Below are 25,740 nucleotides of genomic sequence, written 5' to 3'. Positions count from 1 at the left end.
TTTATTACCTGTTTTTTTAAAAATGAGAAGCTCTGCCTTCATTTTTGAGAATTTTACATTGTTTTTCTTTTGACTTGAATTTATGTTAATCCATTTTCCATTATAGAATTTTATTCTAATGTAATGTATTTATGAAAATTTTGACACTCTGTGTATTTTTGGATAAATATTATGTAGTTTAGTGCTGTGGTCAACAGTAGAGAATATACAGCTAAACTTCTGGAGTTCAAGTTTTGCCCGTTGAAAGCTGAGAGACATTGGGAAATTTATTTAACAATTCTGTGCCTAAGTTCCCTCAATTATAAAAGTGGGAGAAATATTACCTATCCTGTAGAGATTTTGTGAGGACTAAATGAGTTCACATATATAAATAACTTAGACGAAAGCCTGGAATGCAATACACACTATCCTGTTATTGTTAGACTGAGACAGAGTTCAACCACCATTTTGTGCCTCTTTTTCATGGATTTCAGTGCTTATAAACCTTGTTCACATAAAGAGGAAGATGATAACGAGAGGATTTTTGGTATATATTGCCCCTCAGATTTCCAAGTTACACGCAAAAACAATATCACATAGTGGTCTATCATCAAAACCTTTTTAAAATGTAAGGATTAACAACTTGATGGAATCCTCTTTCAGTTTTCTTGAAAATAAATAATTGGAATTACCCATCTTTCAAAATGTTTCTTGAACTGAAGTCATTTGCTGTCTCAATTTCTGGAAAGTGTGCCACCAAAGGCTTTCCTAAATGTATCGAAGAGCTCTAGACTCTTCTTCTTCCACTTAGAGTCTACAAATTTAACTCTATTCTCAGAAAAGGGTTGGGAAGATAAAAGTATTAGATACATTTCCTGCTACATCTTGGGCAATAAAATATTTGATCAGCTTTACTATAATAACGTTTACATAGAATAAGATTCACTAATTTTAACTGTACAGTTCTGTGAATTTTGACAAGTGTACAAAGTTGTGGATCTACCACCAAAGTTATGATATAGAACATTTCTGTCACTCCCAAATGGTGTGTCATGTCTTTTTGCTGTAATTGCCTCCCCAGATGCTTGATGCCTGATTGGCTTTTTGTCACCATTTTACTTCTGGTTACCTTGAGTAAATACCTAGGAGGGAGACTGCTGGGTTTCATGGTCAGTGTATGTTTATAAGAAGCTGCAACATGTTTTTGAAAGTGGTTGTACCACTTAGCAATCTACATTCTTGTGAACACTTATTATTATCAGCACTTTTTTCTTTTTAGTTATTTTATTGAGCATGCAGTGGTACCTTATTGTGGCTTTAATTTGGATTTATCTAATATTAAGTCATGTTGAGTATCTTCTCATGAATGTACCTCCCATTGCCATGTGCTTGTTTGCTTTTAGTACAATTTTTTTGCCGTAGTGTCTATTCAAATTCTTCTGCTCATTTTTCAGTTGGGTTCCTTGACTTCTTATTATTGAGTTTCAAGAGTTCTTTATGTATTTTAGGTCAATTATTTTATAATGTGCTTTCGTATGTTTTAAATATATTTTTTAAACCTTAGAGCTATAGATTGAGCTCATGTAATTTACAAGAAATGTCTTTTATATTTCTTAATTAGCAAAGAAACCAGTCAATTACATCAGACTTTTTGTCAGAAAAAATTGTTTGACTTCTCTTTTCAGTCTTAACAATATATCAACATGGGCCTCTGTGTTGACCATTTCACATCTGAATTCCAGCTTAACATAGATAGATAAGGCTCAAACATTTGTCATAGTTTGGTATCTCTTGGAGGAAAAAATACCCTGTGTCCTCTTTCAATGTCTCTAACCAATGCTACTTTGTTTGCTCTCACAGTATTACTCTCAAAGGTGATGGCTTTTGTGGTTAAATATTGGGATGGAAGTGCTGGCATGTTAATGGAAAATTGTCTTTACTCCGAGACCACTTTATATATTCAAAATGTTTGAACACAAGCCCAAATACTTCATTTCTAAATCATGAAATACATTCCTATACAAATATTCCAACACGGGCCCAAATACTTCCTTTCTAAGTCATTGAGTACATATCTATACAATTGGGAAAAATAAGCTTTTCTCAGGTATCAATATTTCGAATTGTTTGCTTGGTGTTAAAAAAATATTCCTACCCTTGACTAATGTACCATAGTAAGATTAGGCCTGAGAATAACGCCTGGACGTGAAAGAGGAGGTGGAAATGGAGAACCCAGGACAACTCAAACACTGGGCATTTCAGGCAGGGCAGTTTCAGGAAGGCATACATCTGGAAGTTGAAGAAATGGAAACTTACTCCCTATCTATGCCTGCATACCCTTTGAACAATTGCATGAACTCCCAGAGGTAACCATACCACAGTTTGAAGTTTGCAATTTGAAGACTGTTGTTCTAAACTTATGTGGTTTTTGAAAAGGTGAAGGATTGAGAAGCAATGGGATACCAAATATTCCAAGGAGATAAATTGTTTCCTGCTGGAAGAGAGTGAGAGTTTCCTAGATGGAAAAGAGAATGACGTCTTTGAGGAGGAGTCAAATGAGGTTGATAACCTGAATTTCTTCAAGTCTCATTTATGAGAGATTTTAATGCAAGAGCTCCATAATTCTTTGTGTATGTGTATATTATATATATGATATATATAAAATATATACATATATTATCTACCACCATTTTGTAGGAGGTGAAAGCTTTATTTATAAGTTCATGAAATACTTGTATTATTTTAAATAGGTTACCATTGTATATATATATATACACACACATATGTATATATATGTATATACATCACCATTTTGTAGAAGATGGTGACTTCATATGTAAGTTCATAAAATACTTTCATTATTATTTTAAATCAGCTATCACTGTCAAACTATTTTTAAGAGTCTTTAATTAATGTTCCCCCGTATGATTTGTGGAGGAAAATCCCAGTCAGTATCAGTGGGAGACCGAATTACGAGAGTGTTTAATTAAGAGTTTCTTTCAGGCACTTTTCAAAGAACAATTTAATATCTGAGAAACTCCACCTTATTTGTATCTGTAGAACTGAGCAATGAGAAAATCTTGACACAAGTCACAAAGATTCAACTAGACCAAACATTACAAAAATCATTTTCATTTATTTAAGCCTTTAAAATAAAATATTCATTTAATATGATACTCACAGAGGCAATAAAATACATAATTTAATCGACTTTTCAAATTCGTTTAAAAATAGAGAGCTATCGTTTTAGAAAGCTCAACTATTTTTCTTCCCACTAGCACAGTAGGGAAAAAGACACAAGTCACAAGATACCGCATCATGTAAGAAAGCCAAGTTCTGTCTCGTTCACCTATCTGGATCAACAGGGAGGAGAAACCTGCTTGCTGCAGTTGCTGGCATCCAGGCCCTTGATATTGGGTATGTTGAAATTACGATACGAGTTCTCAGGGTCCCCTTAGTGCACCTGTCTATCTTTTGATGGGATGAGAAATGTGTAGGAGGTACTTAGCCGCTAGACTGAAAATCTTCCTTTCTACCATTGGGAGCATACTCTTTGACACTCTCTAAGAAGGAAATCTGTACCCCCTCTCCTCCACTATCTCTTAAAATTATTTAGTCCATTTTGTATTTGTCTAATGATGGAAAAATATGAAGCACTTATTCAACTGTAAATGGAAACCTAGTAGAAAAAGATAAATGCTATGAATTTTAAAAGCAGAATCCATCCCTCATTCCTCTACTGGAAGAGCTAAGTTGAGCTCCTGTTTCCATAATGCATGGGTGCGTCAGCAGGATCTGAACTCAGAACATGCAAATGCAAAAAGCCCTTTCAGCCAAAACACTTGAAATGGACTCTATGAGGCAGTGAAAATATCCAACACAAAATGGAACAAAACCACTAAGGACTGAGTGGTTAAGATTGTGTGCTCTGATTGCTGCAGAAAGAGGGAAAGGAAATTAAATTCGATCTTATAATTGAAAGCTCAGCACTTAACAAGTTATTTTCCCCTGGCAACCAGAAACCCCTGCTGCCATATATCAGATGCTCGTGGCTTCCCTTGGCTACACCTACTTACAGCATCCAAACAACTTGCCTGGCTGGTGGGGCCCTTCTGACTTTAGGGCCCTGGGACATGTTTTCTGTTTCAAATACTGTTTAATACTCACTTCCTGATCACTCCCAGACTTGATTCTTCTTATGCTACTTACTCCTGCACATCTAATTGGCTCTAATTAAGCATTTCAACCGGGTTTCTGTTACTTGTGTTTTCTGTGTATTTTATACTATCACCCATTGAATTCATTCCTCCAGTAGAGTCATGCTGTTTCTCCCAATACTTCTGTCTTTGCACCTCCTGCTACCTCCCTGACCATGTTGCTTACTGTGGATGGTCCCTGTGATCTGAATAGTTGTCATATTAGCTATGTGGACCCGCTGCACACAGGAAAACCTTGAGGAAGTCCCTCTTCCAGGTTTGAAGAGCTCTTTGCCAAATACAAACCACTTGAAAGAATTCTGTTTTTCCTTGAAAGATCTAGTGGGTATCACTGGACCCCTGAGGTAGAGCAACAGATGTGCAATATTCCTGCTGAGTTAAGAGCCTGCATCCAATATGGTTATTGAATTCTACTTCATAATAATTTCCTCTCAGTTCTGCTTTTGGACTGTCCCTGGAGAAGGCAATTTTTTAAAAATACAGAAGTCAGATATTTGCCCATATTATATTACATAGTTATATTACATAGTTATATAAATAAATGGCTTGCAAAGGTTTCAAAATAATGATTAAAATGTCAGTGAAAGATGTTCGTGTCAATTTTTATAATCATAAACACTGAAGAAAATCTTGACCACTATAATAATAATAATAATTCATTACATCTACTTTAACATACAGAAAGTCAGGTCCTCATCTGTGGGCTAGGAGTTTCTGCGTAAGAATTCAGTTTTGGTGTGACGAAGTTCTCATTCTCGGTGTTCCCTATGTCAGGTTTAGCTTGAGAATATTATGGGGGAATATTTCAATGACAATGTATCTATATGAGTGTACATACATATATAAAACATATGTGTATATATATGAAACAATATTTGTCCCATTAAAGAATTGGGCCTCTAGTCACTTGGTACTGAAACCAATACATAAATTCAAATGAAATTCAGATTTCCACTTTAACTCTTTTCTGCCAACTGTCCTACCAAAACAAATAATTAAATATAGTTATGGTTTAAGAATGTAATTTAGAACTCGTCTCTTTTGTCCACTTGATGTCTACTTTTCATTGGGTTTAAATCCTCCATTTATCTTATAAAACGATGACTCCGGCTCCGTTGCATTTTCTTTGCTCTCTGGAATTTCTGCCTTGTTTTTTCCATGACATTTCTTGTATGCCACATAAACTAGAAAACAATACACAGGTGGTTAAGTAAATTTTATAATAATAAACTGCAAAATTACTTTGCATAGAGATTCTAACCTGTGATTCACATGGCAGATCACATTTTCTGTAGACTGGAGGCTGCTTAGAGAAAGAAATCACCATTCTTAGTTCCATGGTTACTCATGGCGAGAGGGATGACTGCACTTCAGGAAGACCTGGTGTAAATCTTTACGAGACATTTGCTTAGGGCAGCCACAAGCCTTCTTTGGGCATTCAGCCCTGCACGTGGTACTCGACAATGATGAGAACAATAGCGAGGATTTATTGTGTACCACCATATCCCAGTTAATGTGCTCATTCTTAATACATATACACATGGTGCAGTGCAACCTGCGGGACCTTGGTTCGATGGTCTGCTGTAGAAGGACTTGAACTAGAACAACATTCCAGTTCCCTCCCTGCCTTCATTCAATCTTCATTCCCGGAGAGAAGAGACTCGGCTGATGGGCGATCAGCCTTCCTCTTTTCTGTTTAGCTGCTGGTCTCTGGTAGCAAGCATTTCTCGGCTTATTTTTTAGGTCAGCTCATCAGGGTAGGCTCTGCCCCGCGAGGCAAGACCTGCGGTGTCTATGTATGTGTGAGTACGTGTCTGCACATGTGTGAGGCAGTGGAGGAAAGGGTGGTTTCAACAAGCCCATTTGGTTGCAGATTCAAGTCATGTTTTTCAATTAAGTTTTATCCATAGTAAAAGGGCTATTTTGTTATCTGAATATCTGATTTTTCTTCTACTTCTCAATGGGTCACAAAGGCAAGAGGAGGACAGAAAATACTACTTATAGGGTCCCTCAAATTCTAATGCCTCACATATAAAATGGCCATAATAATATTATCTACCTCATAGGGCAATTGTGAACATTAAATGAGATAAAATTAAATGCCTAGCATTGTCTGTGAAGAATAGTAAATGCTCAATAAATGTTAACTTTCATTATGATACACAGCCGAGAGAGACAATGACTTGCTTCAAAGATCTTATTAACCCAAGATCAATATCTCCTTTAGATTGGTCCCTGAACTTCTAGTAATATATTATTTTCGAAGCCACTGAACCACACTATTGAATTTAATTGAGCTTGTGGTCAATTTGAAGATCCGCCACTTATTATAAACTGTTTTGAGCTGAGAGTCCTTCAGCTTAAACTTATGCCAATGATTTCATTTAACCAAACTATACTTCTTATTTATCCCTTTTTCTTTCCCCCCTTCTCTCCCTGCCTTCCTCCCTCCTTCCCTCCCTCCTTCCCTCCCCCATCCTTCCGTTTTCCCTTTTCTTTTTTTCCTCTCCTTTATCCAAAAAATATTTAGATTCCTAGTCTTATCACCAAAATATGTTTCCAGGCATTGTATACACTTAACAAAGATTCCGCCCTTATTTTTATACTTACTGATATAACTGTGGGAAATTTCAAGACCGAGTTGAGTGCTCCCTTTTCCTCATTCCTTCAACTTGATTTTTTATTAATCAATCTCTTTGGAGTTAGTTTTCAACTAGTGCATTTACTTAATTGTTCTATCAACCAGTCCACTTTCTCTGGCTTATCTACTGACACCATTAAGTAATTATTTGGAAAAATCCCACTGTGTGCCAAATTAGCAGAGCTCTGTACAAACAAGGTTATTATACAGAAAACAAGGTAATTAGGCCTGGACTTCTGCTTCCTGGAGTAGAGATAAATCTGTGGAATATTTTCAGTGGATCCAGAGTATTCTATTCTAGAAAGGAAGCCTTTGCTTTGAGGATGACATTCAAGACAGTAGTGCAGAGGAGATCCGCATCCGAGGGCAGGTTGAAGAGCTGATGAAGTTAAGTAGAAAAGTAAAGCAAAACCATATTTTTAGTAGAGACGGGGTTTCACCATGTTAGCCAGGATAATCTTGATCTCAAGACCTCCCGATCCGCCCGCCTCGGATCCCCGTCTCTACTAAAAATACAAACACAAAATTAGCCGGGCGTGGTGGCGGGCGCCTGTAGTCCTAGCTACTCGGGAGGCTGAGGTGGGAGAATGAGGTGCGTGAACCTGCTAGGTGGAGGTTGCAGTGAGCCAAGATCTTCAAAGAAGATCATTATGAAATGATGCACTCCACTGCACTCCAGCCTGGGTGACGGAACAAGACTCCATCTCAAAAAAAAAAAAAAAAAAAGGTAAAGTAAAGCAAAACCAAACAAAACCAAACTGTATCTCTGGACATTTAGTGACTTAACATTTACATTAGTTTTGTTGTGTGCCTTCACTTTATATTCCCCATCAAAATGTCATGAGGCTTTAAAAACTAGCTTTTTAATAAAAAAAAAATAGAATGTAAAAATAGAGGTTAGATATTATCAGCCCTTGGAAAGGAAAATGTAGAAAGAATTTTCAACTAGGTGAAGGCCAGTGGGTGGTGGGGCCTGACGGGAGACGCTGAGAGCTTCATGTCACAGGACAGGAGAAGTAGGAATTACTTAAACTACACCTAGTACTTTACATGAAGAATATTTTTGCTTCAATCACTTCAATTATATGGGTATTTAAAAAATATATATGTGTGTGTGTGTATACACATATGCACACACACACATCTGCCTTGTAAGTTAGCCTGTTAAATTTTCTTTGTGTACCAGTTTTCTGATAAATATCCTATATTTATAAAGCATATCAAGACAATGTTTTGAAAAAGATCCCAAATCCTGAGTTCCTGGGCGAATGCCGGAAGGCGCACAATAAAATGGTCCAGACAGGTTCCTCTGCCTTCCTAATTACTCAGGAAAAGAAAGTCAATGGAGAGAATTGACCTCCATTACTTTTCACTTAAAAATAATCTTTGCTAGAATCTTTTGGTAAAACTACCATCTTTTCATCAGCAATTGGAAAGTCATGATAACATGACGGTGGCTTTTTCCTCTCATATATTTGTACAATTCACCACCAGGAACGGGGAGGTTTTTAAAAATGTTGTTTTAGCATCTCCAGGATTTTCAAAGATCATCATGAAATGGGATTGGCATGATTCCTTACATCCTAAGAATATTGCGGCAAAGGCGAGCTGGAAAATGCTGTAGATGAGCGGGAAGGTGAATATGATATTGAGCTCCTCAGGAGTAAAGGAGAGCTGAACGATGGTGGAACATAGCTGCGTGTTCTGCATCCCCGTTTCAAAAGCAACCGTTCGGCACCTAAAGAAGATGTTAAGAGAGCATATGTTTTAGCTGTTGTTTTGTTATTGTGAAACATTACAAGCAGATATAATAATAAGTACATAAATGTGCATCTTGTCTCTGCTTTTAATGCATACATTTAAGATAGGCTTATTCAATATATGACTTTCTATGGAATAAATGTAATACTTATTAAGGTATATTATACATCATATCACCTATTGTATATAATATACATAAATATATTTAATATGTACATATGAAGAGTTGGCTCATTTACCACAGTGTTCGGTAAGTGGCCAAGGGGGTTCATTTCACCCTTTTCAATTATGATTTTGGTAACAGTCTAGAGCACAGGGCAGCAGCTCAGAAAATGCTCAAGATACGGTATTTGTTGTCGCTGTTTTATTGTTTAATTTGTTTTGTTTAGGCTGGGCTAAACAGGTGGCTCACACCAGTAATCCCAGCACTTTGGGAGGCTGAAGTGGGAGGATTTCTTGAGCCCAAGTGTCCAGGAGTTCAAGATCACCCTGGGCCACATAATGAGACCCTGTTTCTAAAAAACAAGACAAAACAAAAAAAATTTGCCAGGCAAGGTGGTGTGTGCCTGTAGTCCCAGCTTCTCTGGAGGCTGAGGCAGGAGAATCACTTGAGCTGAGGCTTCAGATAGCTATGATTGTGTCACTGGACTCCATCCTGAGTGACAGAGTGAGACCCTGTCTCAAAAAAAAAATGTTTAAATCTTGACAAAAAGTCTATAAGGTAGAAATTATTGTCCCCACTCTACAGATGATAAAACTCAGAGAAAGAGAGAGTGCTGGGCCTGAGGTCCCCTGGGTGGTGTGTGGTAGGATTGGAAGGGAAGCCCAGGTCTGCCTGACTAAAACACTGTGCCCTTCTTGCTGCCCGTTGCCACTCTTCTCTTTCCCAACCTCATACGTGCATCTGTCCCTACACCTGTGTTCTCTCTGCCTGTGGATTCGATGGATTAGTCAAAAAGAATTGTTTTTGCCCAGTGTCAAATCCAGAAGTGCAAAACCCATTCTAATATTTGGCGCCTTCGGAGGATGAGCTCACCCTGCTGCCAGCTGGAGGAACGCTTGTCTATTCCAGGGCAGCCCAACTGCTTTCATTAATGTTACTCCACTCAGAGAATAAGAATGCTTAGCAGTGGAAGAGCCCCATCTGCACGGAAAGTGGAATGGTCCAGAATACTTTGACCAAAAAAGAGGCAGTCAGTATTTTCTTTCTGGGGACTTGCATGACTTTGGAATGAATGGGCCTATTTAGAATGACATATTCAGAAATAGGATGAATGTGATTGATGAAAGGCTAAGGGTTTTGATCCTGTCTTCAGTGTTTGCAGCTGTTTTGGGTTGATTATGTCTCCCTCTCCGCCAAAGTCATGTGTTGAAGTCCTAACACTCCGCACCTCAGGACGTGACCTTATGTGGAAACAGGGTCATTGCAGATATAATTAGTTAAGATGAGTTCATTATAGGGGGCCCTCATCCAGGGACTGATGTCCTTATCAAAAGGGGAGTCTGGCCACAGAGACCTGCACTGAGGGAAGACACAGGAAGAAGACGGCTGTCTGCAAGCCACGAGGGAGGCCAATAAGGGATCCCTCCATCATAACCCTCAGAAAGAATCAATCCAGTGACACCTTCATTTTCACTTCTAGTCTCTGAAACTGTGAGACAATAACAGTCTGTTGTTTAAGTCACTCAGTTTGTGGTTCTGTCTTATGGCAACTCTAGCAAAGGAATACAACAGCTATTACAGATTAAAATTCCCAATGTGGTTTACTAAAGTGCCATACCTGTGCCAGGGTAGACCAGCGATTCTAGCTAGAAGAAACCCCAGGGAGTAACCTGCCACAGGAAATATTGTCCCTATAATCCACAATTTGGGAGCGATGATCCAGGCGCTTTGGTACAATATTCCTCCAACCACAGCTATGAGCACAATAAGGATGGCGCCCGCAATGGACCCAATCTGAAAAAAAGGGAACAAGGGAACCCAGCAATCATGAGTCAAAGCAAATCCAAGTATGCTTGTCAGAGACAAAACCTCAGCAGTCTCCTTGCCCTTGGGGAAAGTGATGGTAAAATTGTCTTTCTATGTGCTTCTAGCCGGGAGGCTGCAATCAGGCCACTGGAAATCCTGGTGCTTGTCCCATGCTTTAAGCTTTAATTACACAACAGGACAAGTGGCATCCATTTTCAATTAGCCTGAATATTTTCTAGCTTGCGAATTATCCTTGTCAGAACAAAAAAACAGCCCATTTCAATGAGAACCTGGAAGACTTGGCCTCCGGATTCAACTACTCCTATTCTGTTTCCTTCAGTAAATCACGAACTTTCTGAACTGTAGTTTCTTCATTTGTAATTGGGGATAAAATGTCGCCCCAGCTTCCTTTTATGATTGTTATGATAATGAGAAAATGGGTATAGAACTCTATACAACTTTAAAAAAGGTATAAGCAAATGAAAAGCACTGTTGCTATTTTTTTTTCTCCTTTTCACATTTAAAACAAAATTTGGAGATTATAAACATATTTTTTGTCAAGAAAAGTAAGGAATACAATGGACTTACTTTGCCCCTTGAGCAGCAGAATCTATCTATATTATCTACAACCACATCCAGATCATCTAGCTAGAATATAGTTAGTGAAGGGGAGTGAATAGTTACTATATAAATAGCATTTACTGATTGCCAGCAATGAAGTGGCCATATGGATACAGACATAAGAAAGATAAGTTCTATTTTCTAAGAAAGCCATTTAGATATATTGTATAACACAAATTCACATAACAAAGATAACAGTAATATGTGGTGAGGACAGAATAGAGTAAAATCAGGACGTGATAGTTCAGTTGAGTGTCTTAAAGAATGGGTAGAAATTTCTCCTGTGACTGCAATAAAGAACAGCATGCTAGGCTGGGTGCAGTGTCTCATACCTGTAATCCCAGCACTTTGGGAGGATCACTTGAGCACAGGAGTTCAAGAACAGAATTAGCAACACAGTGAGATCCCAGCTCTCTCCTCTACACACATATAAAGAAGGGCATTCTAAAAGAGAAGACTGCATGGCTGATGACTTCAGGCCTCCACTCAACGGTAATCATATAATGAGAATAAAAGCATTTCATGGATGGAAAACCCTATCGTTTTGATTGTCATGGTGGAACACTTAACGGTGTGAACTGGGATACTTACTTTAAGTATGATCTTTGCTTTTTGGGGCCATTTGTGATTAACAAACATTCCAATGGAAACAGGAACAACAAGAGCAACCAGAGACGTACCTAAAGATGACAGAAGGGCAATGTCATCAGCAGAACAGGTGACACAGGAAAGAGAAACCCAGAAGAACAAACAGCTTGAAGAAGGCTTAAGTAGTATTTCAGTCTTCCTTCTTGAATACACAAAACAGTATACAGAATTACACACACACACACAGACGCACACACACACACTTACTCTACTTCTTCACCCACACCAGTAAATAATTTAATATTATTGGTAGATAATTGATAATGTCAATGCTATAAATTCTTTCACTAAATTCTGCATTAATTTTTTAGAGTTTCTTATATTGCCAGTATATGTTAGTTTCAGTTTGTCAGAGTCTTGACTTCTTTAGTCTTTGGATCTTTATAGTTCTAGGAAGAATAGCTCACCAAGGTTTGTGTGTGTGTGTGTGTGTGTGTGTGTGTGTATGGCATACAAAGATGATATTTTACATGTGTTTGCTAGTTCATGGTAGTAGAAATAAAAAATAAATTTAAAATATTGTAAAATGAAAGAAAATGTCCAAAATTAGCTCAAGATCACCAGGTGTTCTGACATCGCATGACTTCTGGTTAAAACTAGCTTTAGTTATTCAAATTTACAGCAGAGAGGTGAGAATATAAGTTGAGAAAGCGTGCTTTAAATTTTCCATGAGATAATATATTTGATGACCTCTCATGTAATTATAGTTCTTTGCAGTAACATGCTCATCCGGCCAGATAAAAGAGTCATACTTCAATTTCACTATGTTAAATTTACTGCTGTTCTTGCATCATATGGTTTGTTTCTCCATGTTATTTAACACTCATTTGTCCAATAGCTGATTTCATATAATTTAGCACCAACAACTTCTAACTTTTCATAGGTTGTTTCTTTTTCAAACATCCTTTTAAAGCAGTATAAGAAGGTGATATTGAACGGTGACATTCTGAGAGTGGATGTTGCATAGTATTGATTGAAGTAGGTAGAGTGAGCTATGACTGGAAAACAGATTCTAGAATCCAAGGCAATAGATATTAATTTAAAGTGAATGCAATAATGATGAAAACATAATTTCCTTGTAGTCTTCTAGCCCTCCTGGCAATATAAGGGTCAGTGATGACTTTTGCACAGAAATTAATTGGCAGAATTAAATAATGACTAAGGGTACTAAGAGTAGGAAAAAAGATAAATGCGGGGGAGTAAGGAGGGAATACTGGAAAAAAGGATGTGGAAGAGAGGCGTCGACGCACGCACTGCTGACATGCCCCAGAAAACCCCCTCTTGGGTATCCTTGCATCCTGCTGTTTTGGGAGTCATATGGTTTGGCTCTCTGTCCCCACCCATATCTCATGTTGAATTATAATCCCCAGTTGGAGGATTACAACTAGAGGAGGGGTCTGTTGGAGGAGGGGCCTGGTGGGAGGTGATTGAATTGTGGGGGCAAACTTCCCCCTTATTGTTCTTGTGATAGTGAGTTCTCATGTGATCTGGTTATCTATAAGTGTGCACACATCCCTCTTATCTGTCTTTCTCCTGCTCCAGTCATGTAGAAGGTGCCTGCTTCCCCTTCACCTTCTGCCATGATTGTAAGTTTCCTGAGGCCTCCCCTGCCGTGCTTCCTGTACAGTCTGTGGAACTGTGAGCCAACTAAACTTCTTTTCTTTATAAATTACCCAGTCTCAGGTAATTCTTTATAGCAATAAGAGGACAGGTGAATACAAGGAGGAAACACCCTGTCCTGGGTCTTTAGACCATTGCCTAAATTTTTGAAGTTTGTAGGTCTTAAAACCATCTGGATATATGACTTGTTTGTGATGTGGTAGCTTAAATCTAGGTGCAAGTCCTGTGCTTGGAATGTTAGTGTGGTTAGGTTTTCATCCTATATTTTAATGTGCTGATTCTGTTTGGCCCCTCCTGCTAAGAGTCTTCATCTCTTTGAGGCAGCCCAAGCCAATGGGATAACACACAAGCAGCACCACCTGCCAAAATCCATGGCAGAATTGCTTTTCCTTTCCTGACCAGATGAGGCCAGGTGAAGTTTTTCAGGGACCTGGGGTTGACTGGGAAAGGGACTCTGTTTTTCTTTACACCCACAGTGTGTGGCTCCTGCTTGTAGAGGTGGATGTTTTAACTTTGGTCTCCAGTGGGCCGGTAATCTTGTTCCTTTATTTCCCCAGGCTCTGTTTGTTTTATGTATGCCTCATATGCTGATGTCCCTCTGTGAAGTGCCTGTCTATGTAGATGAAAAAGCATCCACTCATGGTTACACATTGAATCCGTAACTTGGTCTTTAACCAAGTTTACACAGTAGATATTAGAGGAAGGAAAGGTAGAAAGAAGAATGAGAATGAAAGAGAGTGGTGGTGAATGGATTCATGTGGTGGGACTGGGAGTCAGATAGATTTGGAGCTGAACATTTCTGTATTCCCAAACTGTGGGAACTGTGTAAGACGTTGAACCCCTCTAAGCTTTGGTTTCCTTATTTGTAAAATGGGCAGAGTTATGTCTGCCTCACAGTGCTGTTGTGATAATTAAATGATGAAATGGCTATAAACTTCTTGGCACAAGACACAAATGTGGAGTAGAGAGCAGTAAGTACAACAATTTGCAGCAGTAGTTTTATTTCAGTGGTACCAGCTGCATGGTCTGCCTCCTCCCCATCCAGATGTCAGCATCTGAGGGGGCTCTCAGGTGTTTACTGGATCACTGGAGCATGAAGTTGTACCAAACATGTCTGCCAATAGAGCTGTGTAGAGAATAGACTGCGGGCTATTCCAGCTTCCTAGTGACCCTGGGCAAATAATTACCCTGAGCCACAATTTAGAAAGCAGTGATAACATCTTGTGAAGCAGTCAGTTCATTTATTTTCTATGTTAAATAACTAGAAAACCCAACAGCAAAAAGGTGAGCTTGGAGGCCTGGGCACAGGGTTAATGTCTGTAGAAAGTAAAAAGTTTCCTCTTCAAAGTTTCCCTTCTTGTTAAAGGAAAATAATAATAATAATAATAATAATAATAATAATAATAAACATTAGATATAATTTCTTTTAAAGACTAACTTCCTTTAAGCCTCCTTGCTTTGTGCTAATAACTCTTTGTTAAGCCCTATTCTATGTAGCTGTTAGATACAAAGGAATAAGTACATTCTGTGTCCTTGTACTTTAACCAAGTTATTTGTGCTGAACATGCTCACAGGCATGTTCCAGCTCACAGCGTATGCCCCTTCCTTATTGGAAATATTATTACTTTTCTAAGTCCTTTCACAAGCGACTTCCTCTTTTCCTTTGTTCTCTATTGCCTATACCTATTTAGAAAAGTTTTAAATTATTAGCCAGTCAAGTTTTAGCTTAGATTGTGAGGTCTGGCTCCAGCCAATGGAGAGAGGATACAGTAGTCGGGACAAGCTGCGTAAGGGATACAAATTGCTTCCCTCCATTGTTCAGGTGTGCTCTTGCCATTGTTTCATCTGTGAGGAGCACTCTTTCTGCAGAAAGTAAAATTGCCTTGCTGTGAAAACTTCTGGTCTGAATGCTGATTTTGCCTTGCAGTACCGAGGAACAAGCATTCTGTTTCTGAATAAACATTTTACATATAACAATATCTTTGTTTTTGAAACTTCTTTCTTTTTCCCTTTTCTTTTCTCTCTTCCTATTTTTCTTTTCTTTTCACTCTTGACCTCTTTTATGATGACCTTTTCCTCCATTGAGGTGATAATTGATTTTTCATTTTCTCCTTATTTCAAAATTTATTCACATTACAGAATATGGTATAAGTCTTTCACACTGTAGTTAGAATTATTCAGTATTTCCATGAGTCATTTTCCAGAAGGGAATGTGTATCAAAAGGAGAATATTTTATGGCTTAAATTATTAAATTATTATAGTGAGTAATGTGGAATCAAAATTCCTCACTCAGCAGGCAGGTTCTTTGAGAGGGATATAATAGTTACCACTCACGTTAACTATGGTTTTTAGCTCTGTGGAAGGCGTCCACTGAGAGAGCAGCTAGAAAGTCAAGCAGCGTGAAGGCAAAGGCAGGTGGTCGTGGAGGGTCACCCTAAAGTCTGTTGTCAGGAGGTTGTATATGATATGAAGGTTCTCTCCAGGGGTCAGAAGAATCTTGTATATCAAAAAACCACACTGAATAGGGCATATCAAGGAGGACAATTCTTTTTTATGGTCTAATGGTGATGGTAAGAGTAGGAGAGAGAGAAGAGGCTACAAACTTTGTAATACAGATCATCCCCAATTAGTATTCACAAAGTTTGTTCTAATTCAGTTGTATATTTCCTCAATCACACTAAATCATGGAAGCAGTCTTTCTTGGAAATGGAAGGCATTTCAGCCCAGCTTCTCATCCCAATAGGAGTCCCTCTTACAAGCATCCAGGTGGCTCACCATTTAGCCTTTGCTTGGATGCTTTCTTCAATGGGAAACCCACACCTTTTTAAGGCAGCTCATTGGGATTTGTTTCCAAGGTCAGTGGGGGGAAAAAAATCCAGGTATTTAGCGTGTAGTGTACCTGGTGATTGTTGTACTATTTTGCCTACATCTTGTCTTTTATTCGTGATAGTTCTATGGGAAATGCCTATTCCTGGTATACCAGGAACTCTCTTGTTCTTCTCTTGACCCTTGTCCCTAAGTTACAACAATAACTTAATCTCCCACTATAATTTGTTTCCCCAGAAACAGAAAATAAGTTTTTTGGGATGGGGGTGAAATGAGACAGAGTCATTACTAGTAAATTTGACTCCTGGAGCATGAAATACAGACTTTGCCATTAAATCAACTTTTGCATCAAGGTGTGGCTCACAGTCGAGTGTTAGAAACAGTGTGTTTCATCTAGTGGTTTTCTATTGTGACACTCTGGATTGCTTACTCAGTGCTCTATTTTGAAACCATTATGTGATTTTAAAAAATGTCTTCAGGCTGGGCGCAGTGGCTCATGCCTGTAATCCCACTTTGGGAGGCTGAGGTGGGCGGATCTCTTGAGGTCAGGAGTTCGAGACCAGCCTGACCAACATGGTGAAACCCCATCCCCACTAAAAATACAAAAATTAGCCAGGCATGGTAGTGCATGCTTGTAATCCCAGCTACTAGGGAGGCTGAGGCAGGAGAATTGCTTGAACCCAGTGGGTGGAGGTTGCAGTGAGCCGAGATCATGCCACTGCACTCCAGCCTGGGTGGCAGAGCGAGACTCAATCTCAAAGGAAAAAAAAAAATTTCTTCAATTCAAGTGTCTGGATGCAAAATCCTATGACCATGAACTAGTGACACTCTGGGTTAAGGAATAGATGGAGGCTCCCACGTTCCCAAAACTTAAGCCTCCTCAGTCCAGACTGACAGGGCTGGGGAGGGGGCTCCTCTCCCTGGTGATTCAAATTGAAGAAAAGACAGGTGATCCCATAAAGTCAAGGTTTGGAATTTACATTCTGCCAACACTCTTCAAACGCAGGGGTGACTTTATAATGAAATCGGGCAGAAACTCCTGCTAGGGCAATAACAGTCGGGTGTGAGCCTGGTCTGAGAGCCTAGCAGGGGGTAAGCGGAGAGTTTGAGGGTAACAGTCAACGGTCTTGCAGAGGGACGACTTACCTATGTTGTCATAGGGAATTACGATGCTCCCAGAATCGACCCACATTTTGGTATAGATAAGGAGGCACAGCGGCATCATTCCAAGGGCAAGCAGTGTGGAGCATGTGGTCATGCTGACGCTGAAAGGCAACGGGCAGATTGACACATCCACCTGTGTGTTCTAGGGAAGATGCTGTTTTATTTTTATTTTTTAATTTAACTTTTATTTTAAGTTGAGGGGTACATGTGCACATTTATTATATAGGTAAACTTGTGTCACGGGGTTTGTCATACAGATTATTTCATCGCCTAGGTATTAAGCCTAGTACCCATTAGTTACGTTTTCTGATCCTCTCCTTCCTCCCATCCTTTAGCCTCCAATAGGCCCCAGTGTGTGTTGTTCCCCTCTGTGTGTCCATGTGTTCTCATCATTTAGCTCCCACTTGTAAGTCAGAACATGGTGTATTTGGTTTTCTGTCCTTGTGTTACTTTGCTAAGGATAATGGCCTCCAGCTCCATCCATGTTCCTGCAAAAGACATGATCTCGTCCATTTTTATGGCTGCATGGTATTCCATGGTGTGTATGTACCACATTTTCTTTATCCAGTCTACCACTGATGGGCATTAAGGTTGATTCTATGCGTATGCTATTGTAAATAGTGCTGCAATGGACATATGTGTGCATGTGTCTTTATAACAGAACGATTTGTATTCTTTTGGGTATATACCCAGTAATGGGATTGATGGGTTGAGTGGTATTTCTGTTTTTAGGTCTTTGAGGAATTGCCACAGTGCTTTCCACAATTGATGAACTAATTTACACTCCCACCAACAGAAGATAAGTGTTCCTTTTTCTCTGTAACCTTGCCAGCATCTGTTAATTTTTGCCTTTTTAATAATAGCCATTCTGACTTGTGTGATATGGCATCTCATTGTGGTTTTGATTTGCATTTCTCTAATGATCAGTGATGATGAACTTTTTTTCATATGATTGTTGGCTGCATGTGTGACTTCTTTTGAAAAGCGTCCATTCCGGTCCATTGCCCACATTTTAATGGGTTTGTTTGTTGTTTTGTTGGAATATAACTAAACTAAAAAGTTTCTGCACAGCAAAGGAAACTACCAACAGAGTAGACAAACAACCTCCAGAATGGGAGACAATTTTTATTTTCGATTCATGATAAGGAAGTCCTGCAAGAATCTGTCTCAACCTATAGCATCATCTGGTGTGATGAACAGAAATACACATGTGCTGGAGTGTATTCAGGGCCTGGCCTTGAGCACAATGGGCCATATTTGGTGTCTTTCCACTTTGCCTTGTGCTGTCCTTCCCTCCCCTTTTATTCTTAAGGGTCAGAAACAGTATTAAACAATGGGTTAAAAATCATCATTAAACAATGTATAAGGTTTGCTGGGTGTGCCATCCTTCAAACATTCAATCAAAGAAAAGCAAACACATTTAAAGCAGCTGACACCATCAGGACTGCGTGTGTCTGACCATGCTGAGATGGAACAGGCCTTCCTGGGCCCCTGGAATAGAATGCATGTCCAAGGGAGGAGGCCTCGGTGTACTGCCATAAAGCAGAAAAATTACTGCCCAAGTGACCCTAGCTTGAGAAAAGAAGAGGAAACTGACTTAAAAATCAAAAGAAAGCATGCAAGCAGGCAGGGTAGACCTGAATTCTTAGCACTGAGTAAGTCACTGACAATTTAGCAAATGTGTGTTCAGAAGAACTAGTGTCTGGTATCATCCCTGCTCACAGCATTTTATTTCAGTAAGAGGGTCTGGCTGAGTAGGCTCTCTACATGGAGAAATTAATGCCAAATCATGCTATCTCTAGTACTAAGACAGTGGGTCAAAGAAAGATTTCCTGGTCCTCTTCGAGGTGATCTGTACACAGCATACATTCTCTGCCTTTAAAGGCTGAGCTCTAAAGCCACACAGTGTCTGGGCTGAAAGCAGGCGGTGCCGTGCCACTTAGTGTGTTAATTTGAGTAATTTAGTTGACTTCTCTTTACCAGTTTCCTTATTTAAAATGGCTGTAAGGATAGGATGAACTAACAGTGTCCAGCACTTAGAACAACGCAAAGCACTCTATTAAGAGCTGGTTGCTACTACCATTTTTTTTTTTTTAAATAGGGTCTATCTCTGTCACCCAGGCTGGAGTACAGGGTCACTATCTTGGCTCACTGAAGCCTGGGCTCAAGTGATCTTTGCACCTCAGCCTCCCGAGTAGCTGGGATTACAGGCACGAGCCACCATGCCATGCTAATTTTTACATTTTTTTGTAGACATGGGGTTTCACCGTGTTGTTCAGACTGGTCTCAAACTCCTGGGCTCAGGTGATCTGCTTGCCTAGGCCTTCCAAAGTGCTGGGATTACAGGCAGGAGCCTCTGCACCCTGCATCTCTCTGCTGTGATCATTTATGTTACCATGTTTGTGATATTTTGTGTTCCACCAAATAGAATCAGGAAACTTAGAGAAATGAGAAATTTCTCTGAAAGGCCCTTCTCCCAACAGGTCGTCATTGAGGTTGTCAAGAGTAGTAATTTCTTAAGGGTATTATGTGTGTACTTGAAAGAAAATGCTAAATATTTATATTACCTGCCCCCCAAAACAACAACAACAACGACGACGACAACAACACCACCACCACACTATACTAAGAAAGGAGCTAACAATGAGAAATTTCGTTTCAAGGCTTGTAGATAAATTTACACAGTTTGGCAAAACACAGGGTGGGACAAAGTTCATCAGAGAGCTTAACTTCTCTAATAATATATTTATTTTTAACCAGAATGACCTCATTTAAAATAGGTTTAAATAATTTGGATAAAAATACTTGTTTTAGTAGAGCCAAAATATTATAACAGTAACAAATGCTGTGGATGTATTTAAAACTCTAAGCAGTTCAATCTATTCTGGTTATAGGTTAACTTAATTTAGGTATAAAAGAGATGCTAAGGCAGAATTGTACACCAGACAAACAAGTTAATTTGTTATTAACAGTACTTTGTCCTACTTATAATGAAAGTACTGGAGTTTGAAGGTGATTTTTTTCTCTCTTCCTTCCTCCCTTCTCTCAGTGTTCTCTTTTTTATCTTTTATTTTAAAAAATATATTAGAATGGATTTAAAGTTGTCCCTATAATAAAATCACTTTTGTTTCTGTGCATCCAATGTTTTTTTCTAGAGTGTGGTGGGAGTCTGGTGGGGAAGTGAGGAGGGTTTATTAACTGGATCCCAGTGAAGAGAAGTCTGAGAATTTTTATTTTAAAATATGAGAAAATGTTAAAGAAGGAAGTCTTTTTCTGTCTTTGTTTTTCTTTCAAAGATCCTTGACAAACCTTTAAATCTGAATATTGCTACGACAATCTATGATGTTGTATCATAATTTTGAGTTTGGTGAGAGCAGTTTCTTAAGGATCGTGAAGAGGGACAAAAGAGGATTTGGAGAAGGAAAGGTTTAGACTTGTGAGTAGCCTTGGTGAAGAGACCTTGCAGATGAACAGACGAATAGGTGGCTGGAAGTTGATGCTATTTGAATGAATACAAGAACAAAATTAAATCACTCAAAATGAGATTCAAAACAATTCACAGATAATTAATTTTAAGAAATAATATAGGAGCCTAAATTAGCAAAAGAATATATCGTCTTACACAAAAAAATCTGAAGTTCTATAAAAGGCATGGATATAAAAAATACATATACTACCTTGAATTTATATTATAATGAGAGAAAAGAGTAAAGTATAAGAAAAAAAAAATAAACACTTGGCCTTAATTTTGACTTGCCAGGGAGATTTTCTTTCGCGTGTATGGAAATAAAAGAAAGAATCAATATAAATTTAGTGAATGTTGAGGAATTCAGTGAAATCAGTGTTAATCAATGTAAAAGACTGTAATCATATTAGAAGTAAAATACCAAGTGTGAAGGATCTAACGTAGTGTATATAGGCAGTGCTAGAAATTGGAGAAATGAAAAGTGATGGAAAGAGTGTAGAGAAAGCTTATGAGCCTGCATAGGGGTTGTGGGTAGATCTGAATGATTCCAATTCTGATTCAGGCATACATTAACTCAATGACCTTGGTCAAGGTTATGAATCTTAACTTTATTATCTGCCAAATGCAGAAAATAATAGTACTAACTCTAGAGGATTCTTGGGAGGATGAAATACACCAACGTATTTTGAGTACTTAGCACTGTGCATGGCATGTACTAGTGTTTAATAAATATTAGCTAGTAAAATAAATGCTACTGGAGAGAAACAATTTTTGGTTACTTTGAGGGAGAATAAAGGAAAAAGCCAAATGGTTTTGGGTTAGGTCTCCCAGAGTAGACAGGAGACATTTAGGGGTTGACATAGGAAGGATTTATTGCTGTGAATTTGTGATTAGCCAGAGGGTCAGGTTTCTTGAATATCTAAAATATCAGTGAATGCTGCACTGGAAGCTGAAAAATCTAACAGCATTTGGCCAAAGAACAAAGGATGTGGTAGGAAAGTCTATAAAATAATAAAAAGGAATGTAGAAAGTAGGTGGCAGGGAAGGAATCGGGGGCAACTGGGAGAAGGATGCATAAGAATGGATTCCCCAAAGAGGAAGCCAAAGAAAGGAAATGAGAAGTCCTTGCATGGTGTGGCTGAGGCCATTAAGAAGGATGAAGACACCGGATATTTGCCTGTGTCTGGGTAGAGAGCAGACACAAAGGACATAAGAGGTTTCTGTGTCCCCTCAACTATGGGTTTTAGCCACCAGCAGATTCACCTGAAATGTCACCTTCTCTTCTCCCTGATGTTTTTGTGCATGTGATGTCCATGGCACAGCTGTAACTTCGGTGAAAATATATGTGCACCAGTCAGATTCACAAACAACTTTCCAGGCTGGGAGTGGTCAGAGAAAGAGCTGAAATTGTACTTGCTGAATTCCAATGATCAAGGATTACTGTCTGTTATTTTTTATTTTTCAAAGTCACCAGAGATTGCAAAATGCAGTGGCTTTCCAGGTTCATAAGAGATGATAGGGTGAGAGGGAAATGTTTTGGTTTCTTCTCCCAAGAACCATAACCAAAAGAGTTAAAATCAGGTGGAATGGTTTTGCTGGCATTGTGTGGCATTAGCTCAATTAGTGGAGCTGCCTGTTAATATAAACAGTCATGTCTTCTTGCCATTGCTAGAGTTCAAGTGGAGATGGAGAAGGTAAAATTCTAAGCATATACAATTGGAAATATAAATGTTAGATAGGATTGTATCTAAATAAATTATCAGAAGTCTTTAGTTATCCAATTCTTAATCCAGAAGAATAAAAAGTTTTGGAAAACTGTTACCCAATAACTCAGGTTCTACTCTTTTAATTAATTTGTATTAAAGAACTATTGGAATATTGTTTTCCCAACACACAATGCATAATATCATCATCTTACATAGCAGTATAATTTAACCTCTTCTCAATGATTAAGACCCATCCTGACAAACATGATTATCGGTTATTCTAAAATACAGTGACAACTTCTTGTGTTTGTAGAATAAGTGACACAGAGACCAGAGACTAGAATAAGTGCTACAGAAACCAGAGAGAATAATTGATAATGAAGAGAGAATATGTGATAGAGAGATTAACTGATAGAGAATAAGCGATAAGAGAGATGGCTGTGTGTTGTCAGTGTCTGCTTTGCTTTGTAGGTATTTTGATCTGCTCTTTTGCCCTTCCTAACACTCTGCTTCCTTCCCCACTTCTCATTTCTGGAAAATAGCACAACAGAGATTTAGAATAAAAATAGTTATGTAGGTCCTGCATGAGGAGTGTTTATGAGATTAAGTGAAATTTATTTTGGGTGTGCAGTGTCTTTTATTGGGTCTTGTTGAGCTCTGGATACGTGAGGTTGCTCCATTTTGCGTTATAGGGCTTATTCTGACTTGCTGGAAGAATTCATTTGCGCGGATTTAGCTGGAGGTTTCTACCAAGGCTTCATATTCTACTTTTAGTTCTTATTGAAAAAATAATTTATAGGAATTGTTATGATAGGTAGACAGGATTACATAATCATCTCCTGTTTCAGGAGAAATAAGATTTCCTTAAAACCACAGAAAAATGTAACTTGGAGCTTTTAGGTTATATCTTACTGTTTTTAGCTGACAGAAGAGAATTCATTTCAACAACCTAATAGTCCAGCACCACACACATTTTTTTCTGTCTTATAAAAGGGTTCCATGTGTGGCATTACATTGAGGTACAAAACTCCTCTGCATTAAAAGTTACAAATATTATGAGAAAGCTGTTTTTTGGAGGTCAAGGCCCATTGTTCCATGTAGCTCACTTTTCTCAGTGTAATAGTTGCTGGCATTTACAATTCTCACTTCTGTGTATCAGTGTCCAGGTCAAACTAAATCGAAGTCTAAAAAGACCTTATTGCTATATTGTGGTTCACAGATTAACTAAATCTGAATAGCACTTGCCATCCTTTGTTGTTTTATAGAGCTTTCCTTAAATTAAAAAAAAAAAAAAAAAGCAATTGCATGGTGGATATCATGTGCTTTCTTATGTAAAAGACTAAGCCATGTGAAGGTATAGGGTTTGTATGACTTTTCCAAAGCTTCTGGAGAAACCTGCACCAGTTGAAATGAGACAGCAGGTTCCTAATTGCTCACTGGGTACTCTATCAATCCAGTGGCTACATTTCTACACTTTGTGCTTCTGTCCTCTGCCTGTAGTAGCTGGGGATGAACAGAGCTAATTGCCTACTGTACAGTATTTAATAAGCACACGTTGCATTAGCACCTGGATGGTTTGCAGAAGGAAATGCATACCTTTCAAGGGAAATGAGGAATTATGAGCTAAGAAAAAAGACATTTGTCTATTCAACTTTCAGCATTAAATTTCTCAGTCTCGTCACATTAATGCTTCATCTTATTTCTATTAGTTTTTTTTTTTTTTTCCAGTGCTAGTTCAGACTGGCACAGGATGAATTGGGCAAACATTGCAATTTAGATTACTTTGTGGGAAGTGGAGAAACCATTTTCTGTTTATTTCATAGTAAGGTAAGCATAATTTTAAAAAAAGCTGCTGTAGGCTTTTCCCCCACTTTTAATGCCAGTAGAGGTGAAACAAATATATGAACTCTTCCTTAGGTTTTATACCAGGAAAATGTTTGCCCAAAGAACTGGCTATATTTGATGGAGTTGATCACTGTCTCACTAGAGGTTCTAATGTTTGACAAACAGTTTTATTTTCTGATTGCACCCAGAGCTCCTCATCATTACAAAGAAAGTGTATTTTGCTTTTTTTTTTTTTTCCCTGCTACCAACAGGATAAACCTCCTCAGCTGCAGCTTGTGGTTTGGAAAAGATTACTTTTTAAAAAAAGCTTTGAATCTTTTCCTAGAGATCAACAGCAATTATGCAACTCCCTGTTAACTGAGTTAGATTTAAAAACACAAACACAAAATATAAATCCCCCAATTCAAATAGCTAAACGGCTGTGCTAGAAGGCATGTGAATGCATTTATTCTGTCCTGTTTAATTCCTTAGTCATACTTTAGATGGGTAGCAAATCAGTTGGACATTCAGTATGCCATAGGCTTCTGGAAGGATTACTCCAAGGTGATTGAGTAGTTAGAGGTGTAGATAGATAATCTTACCTCAGGTCCATGTCGCCATCGACCCAATAGGCCAAGATATTGGAGGAAGTTCCTCCAGGGCAGCATCCCATAATGAGCACCACCACGGCCTGGATGGGGAGGATGTCAAAGGCCACAGACAGGACGAATCCTGTGAGGGGCATGATTCCAAACTGACAGAGGAAGCCAATACAAATGCCCCACGGCCGCTTTATGTGCCCTAGAAATTTCTTGATTTCCACGTTGCATCCCATGGAGAACATCACCAAGGCCAACAGGATGGTCAGCACCGTACTTAGGACCACACTTAGGGTGTTATTGAAATTGCTGTCAGGTACCACACAGGATGCACCAGAGCAAACTGTTGCATTGTCCACACAGCTGTTCGGCTCATTCATTGCTGGGTCTGCTGCTCAAAAGGCCAAGTCCACAGAAGCGCTGGTCCCTGGGCCCTGGCTCTGCTGCCAGTTGAGATAAGCAACGTTTACTTCTACTCCATCAAACTTTTAAACCCCTTCTAAAAATATGTCACTTGGTGTCTCTTTTGAAAGCCACATTAGGGAAGTAATAAAAAACAATAAATGCTAGGATGTCAGTTTCAAGAGGTAGCATTACAACACAGAGCACGTTGTGAATCATAAAAGCCCGGCAAAATTATTGGTCAAGACAGAGAGTTACGATTAATCATTTATTGGCATGATAATGAACCATGCCAT

General features: G+C 38.7%; 1 protein-coding gene across 1 annotated transcript; it reads right to left on the bottom strand.

Moving 5' to 3' along the window:
• Window positions 1-3,094: 3,094 nt before the first annotated feature.
• LOC105485354 (solute carrier family 10 member 2) lies at window positions 3,095-25,638 on the bottom strand. Its single transcript, XM_011747627.2, has 6 exons — window positions 25,046-25,638; window positions 17,430-17,548; window positions 11,780-11,868; window positions 10,380-10,555; window positions 8,418-8,575; window positions 3,095-5,380 (listed from the first exon to the last, which is right to left on the bottom strand). Exons 1-6 carry the CDS (start codon window positions 25,420-25,422, stop codon window positions 5,253-5,255), a joined length of 1,047 nt encoding a protein of 348 aa, XP_011745929.1. The 5' UTR covers window positions 25,423-25,638; the 3' UTR covers window positions 3,095-5,252.
• Window positions 25,639-25,740: the final 102 nt, after the last annotated feature.

This window comes from Macaca nemestrina, chromosome 16, assembly GCF_043159975.1.
Source record: "Macaca nemestrina isolate mMacNem1 chromosome 16, mMacNem.hap1, whole genome shotgun sequence".
NCBI lineage: Eukaryota > Metazoa > Chordata > Mammalia > Primates > Cercopithecidae > Macaca > Macaca nemestrina.
Note: the sequence above shows the minus strand (reverse complement) of the source record. Positions and strands in the feature narration are given on the sequence as shown.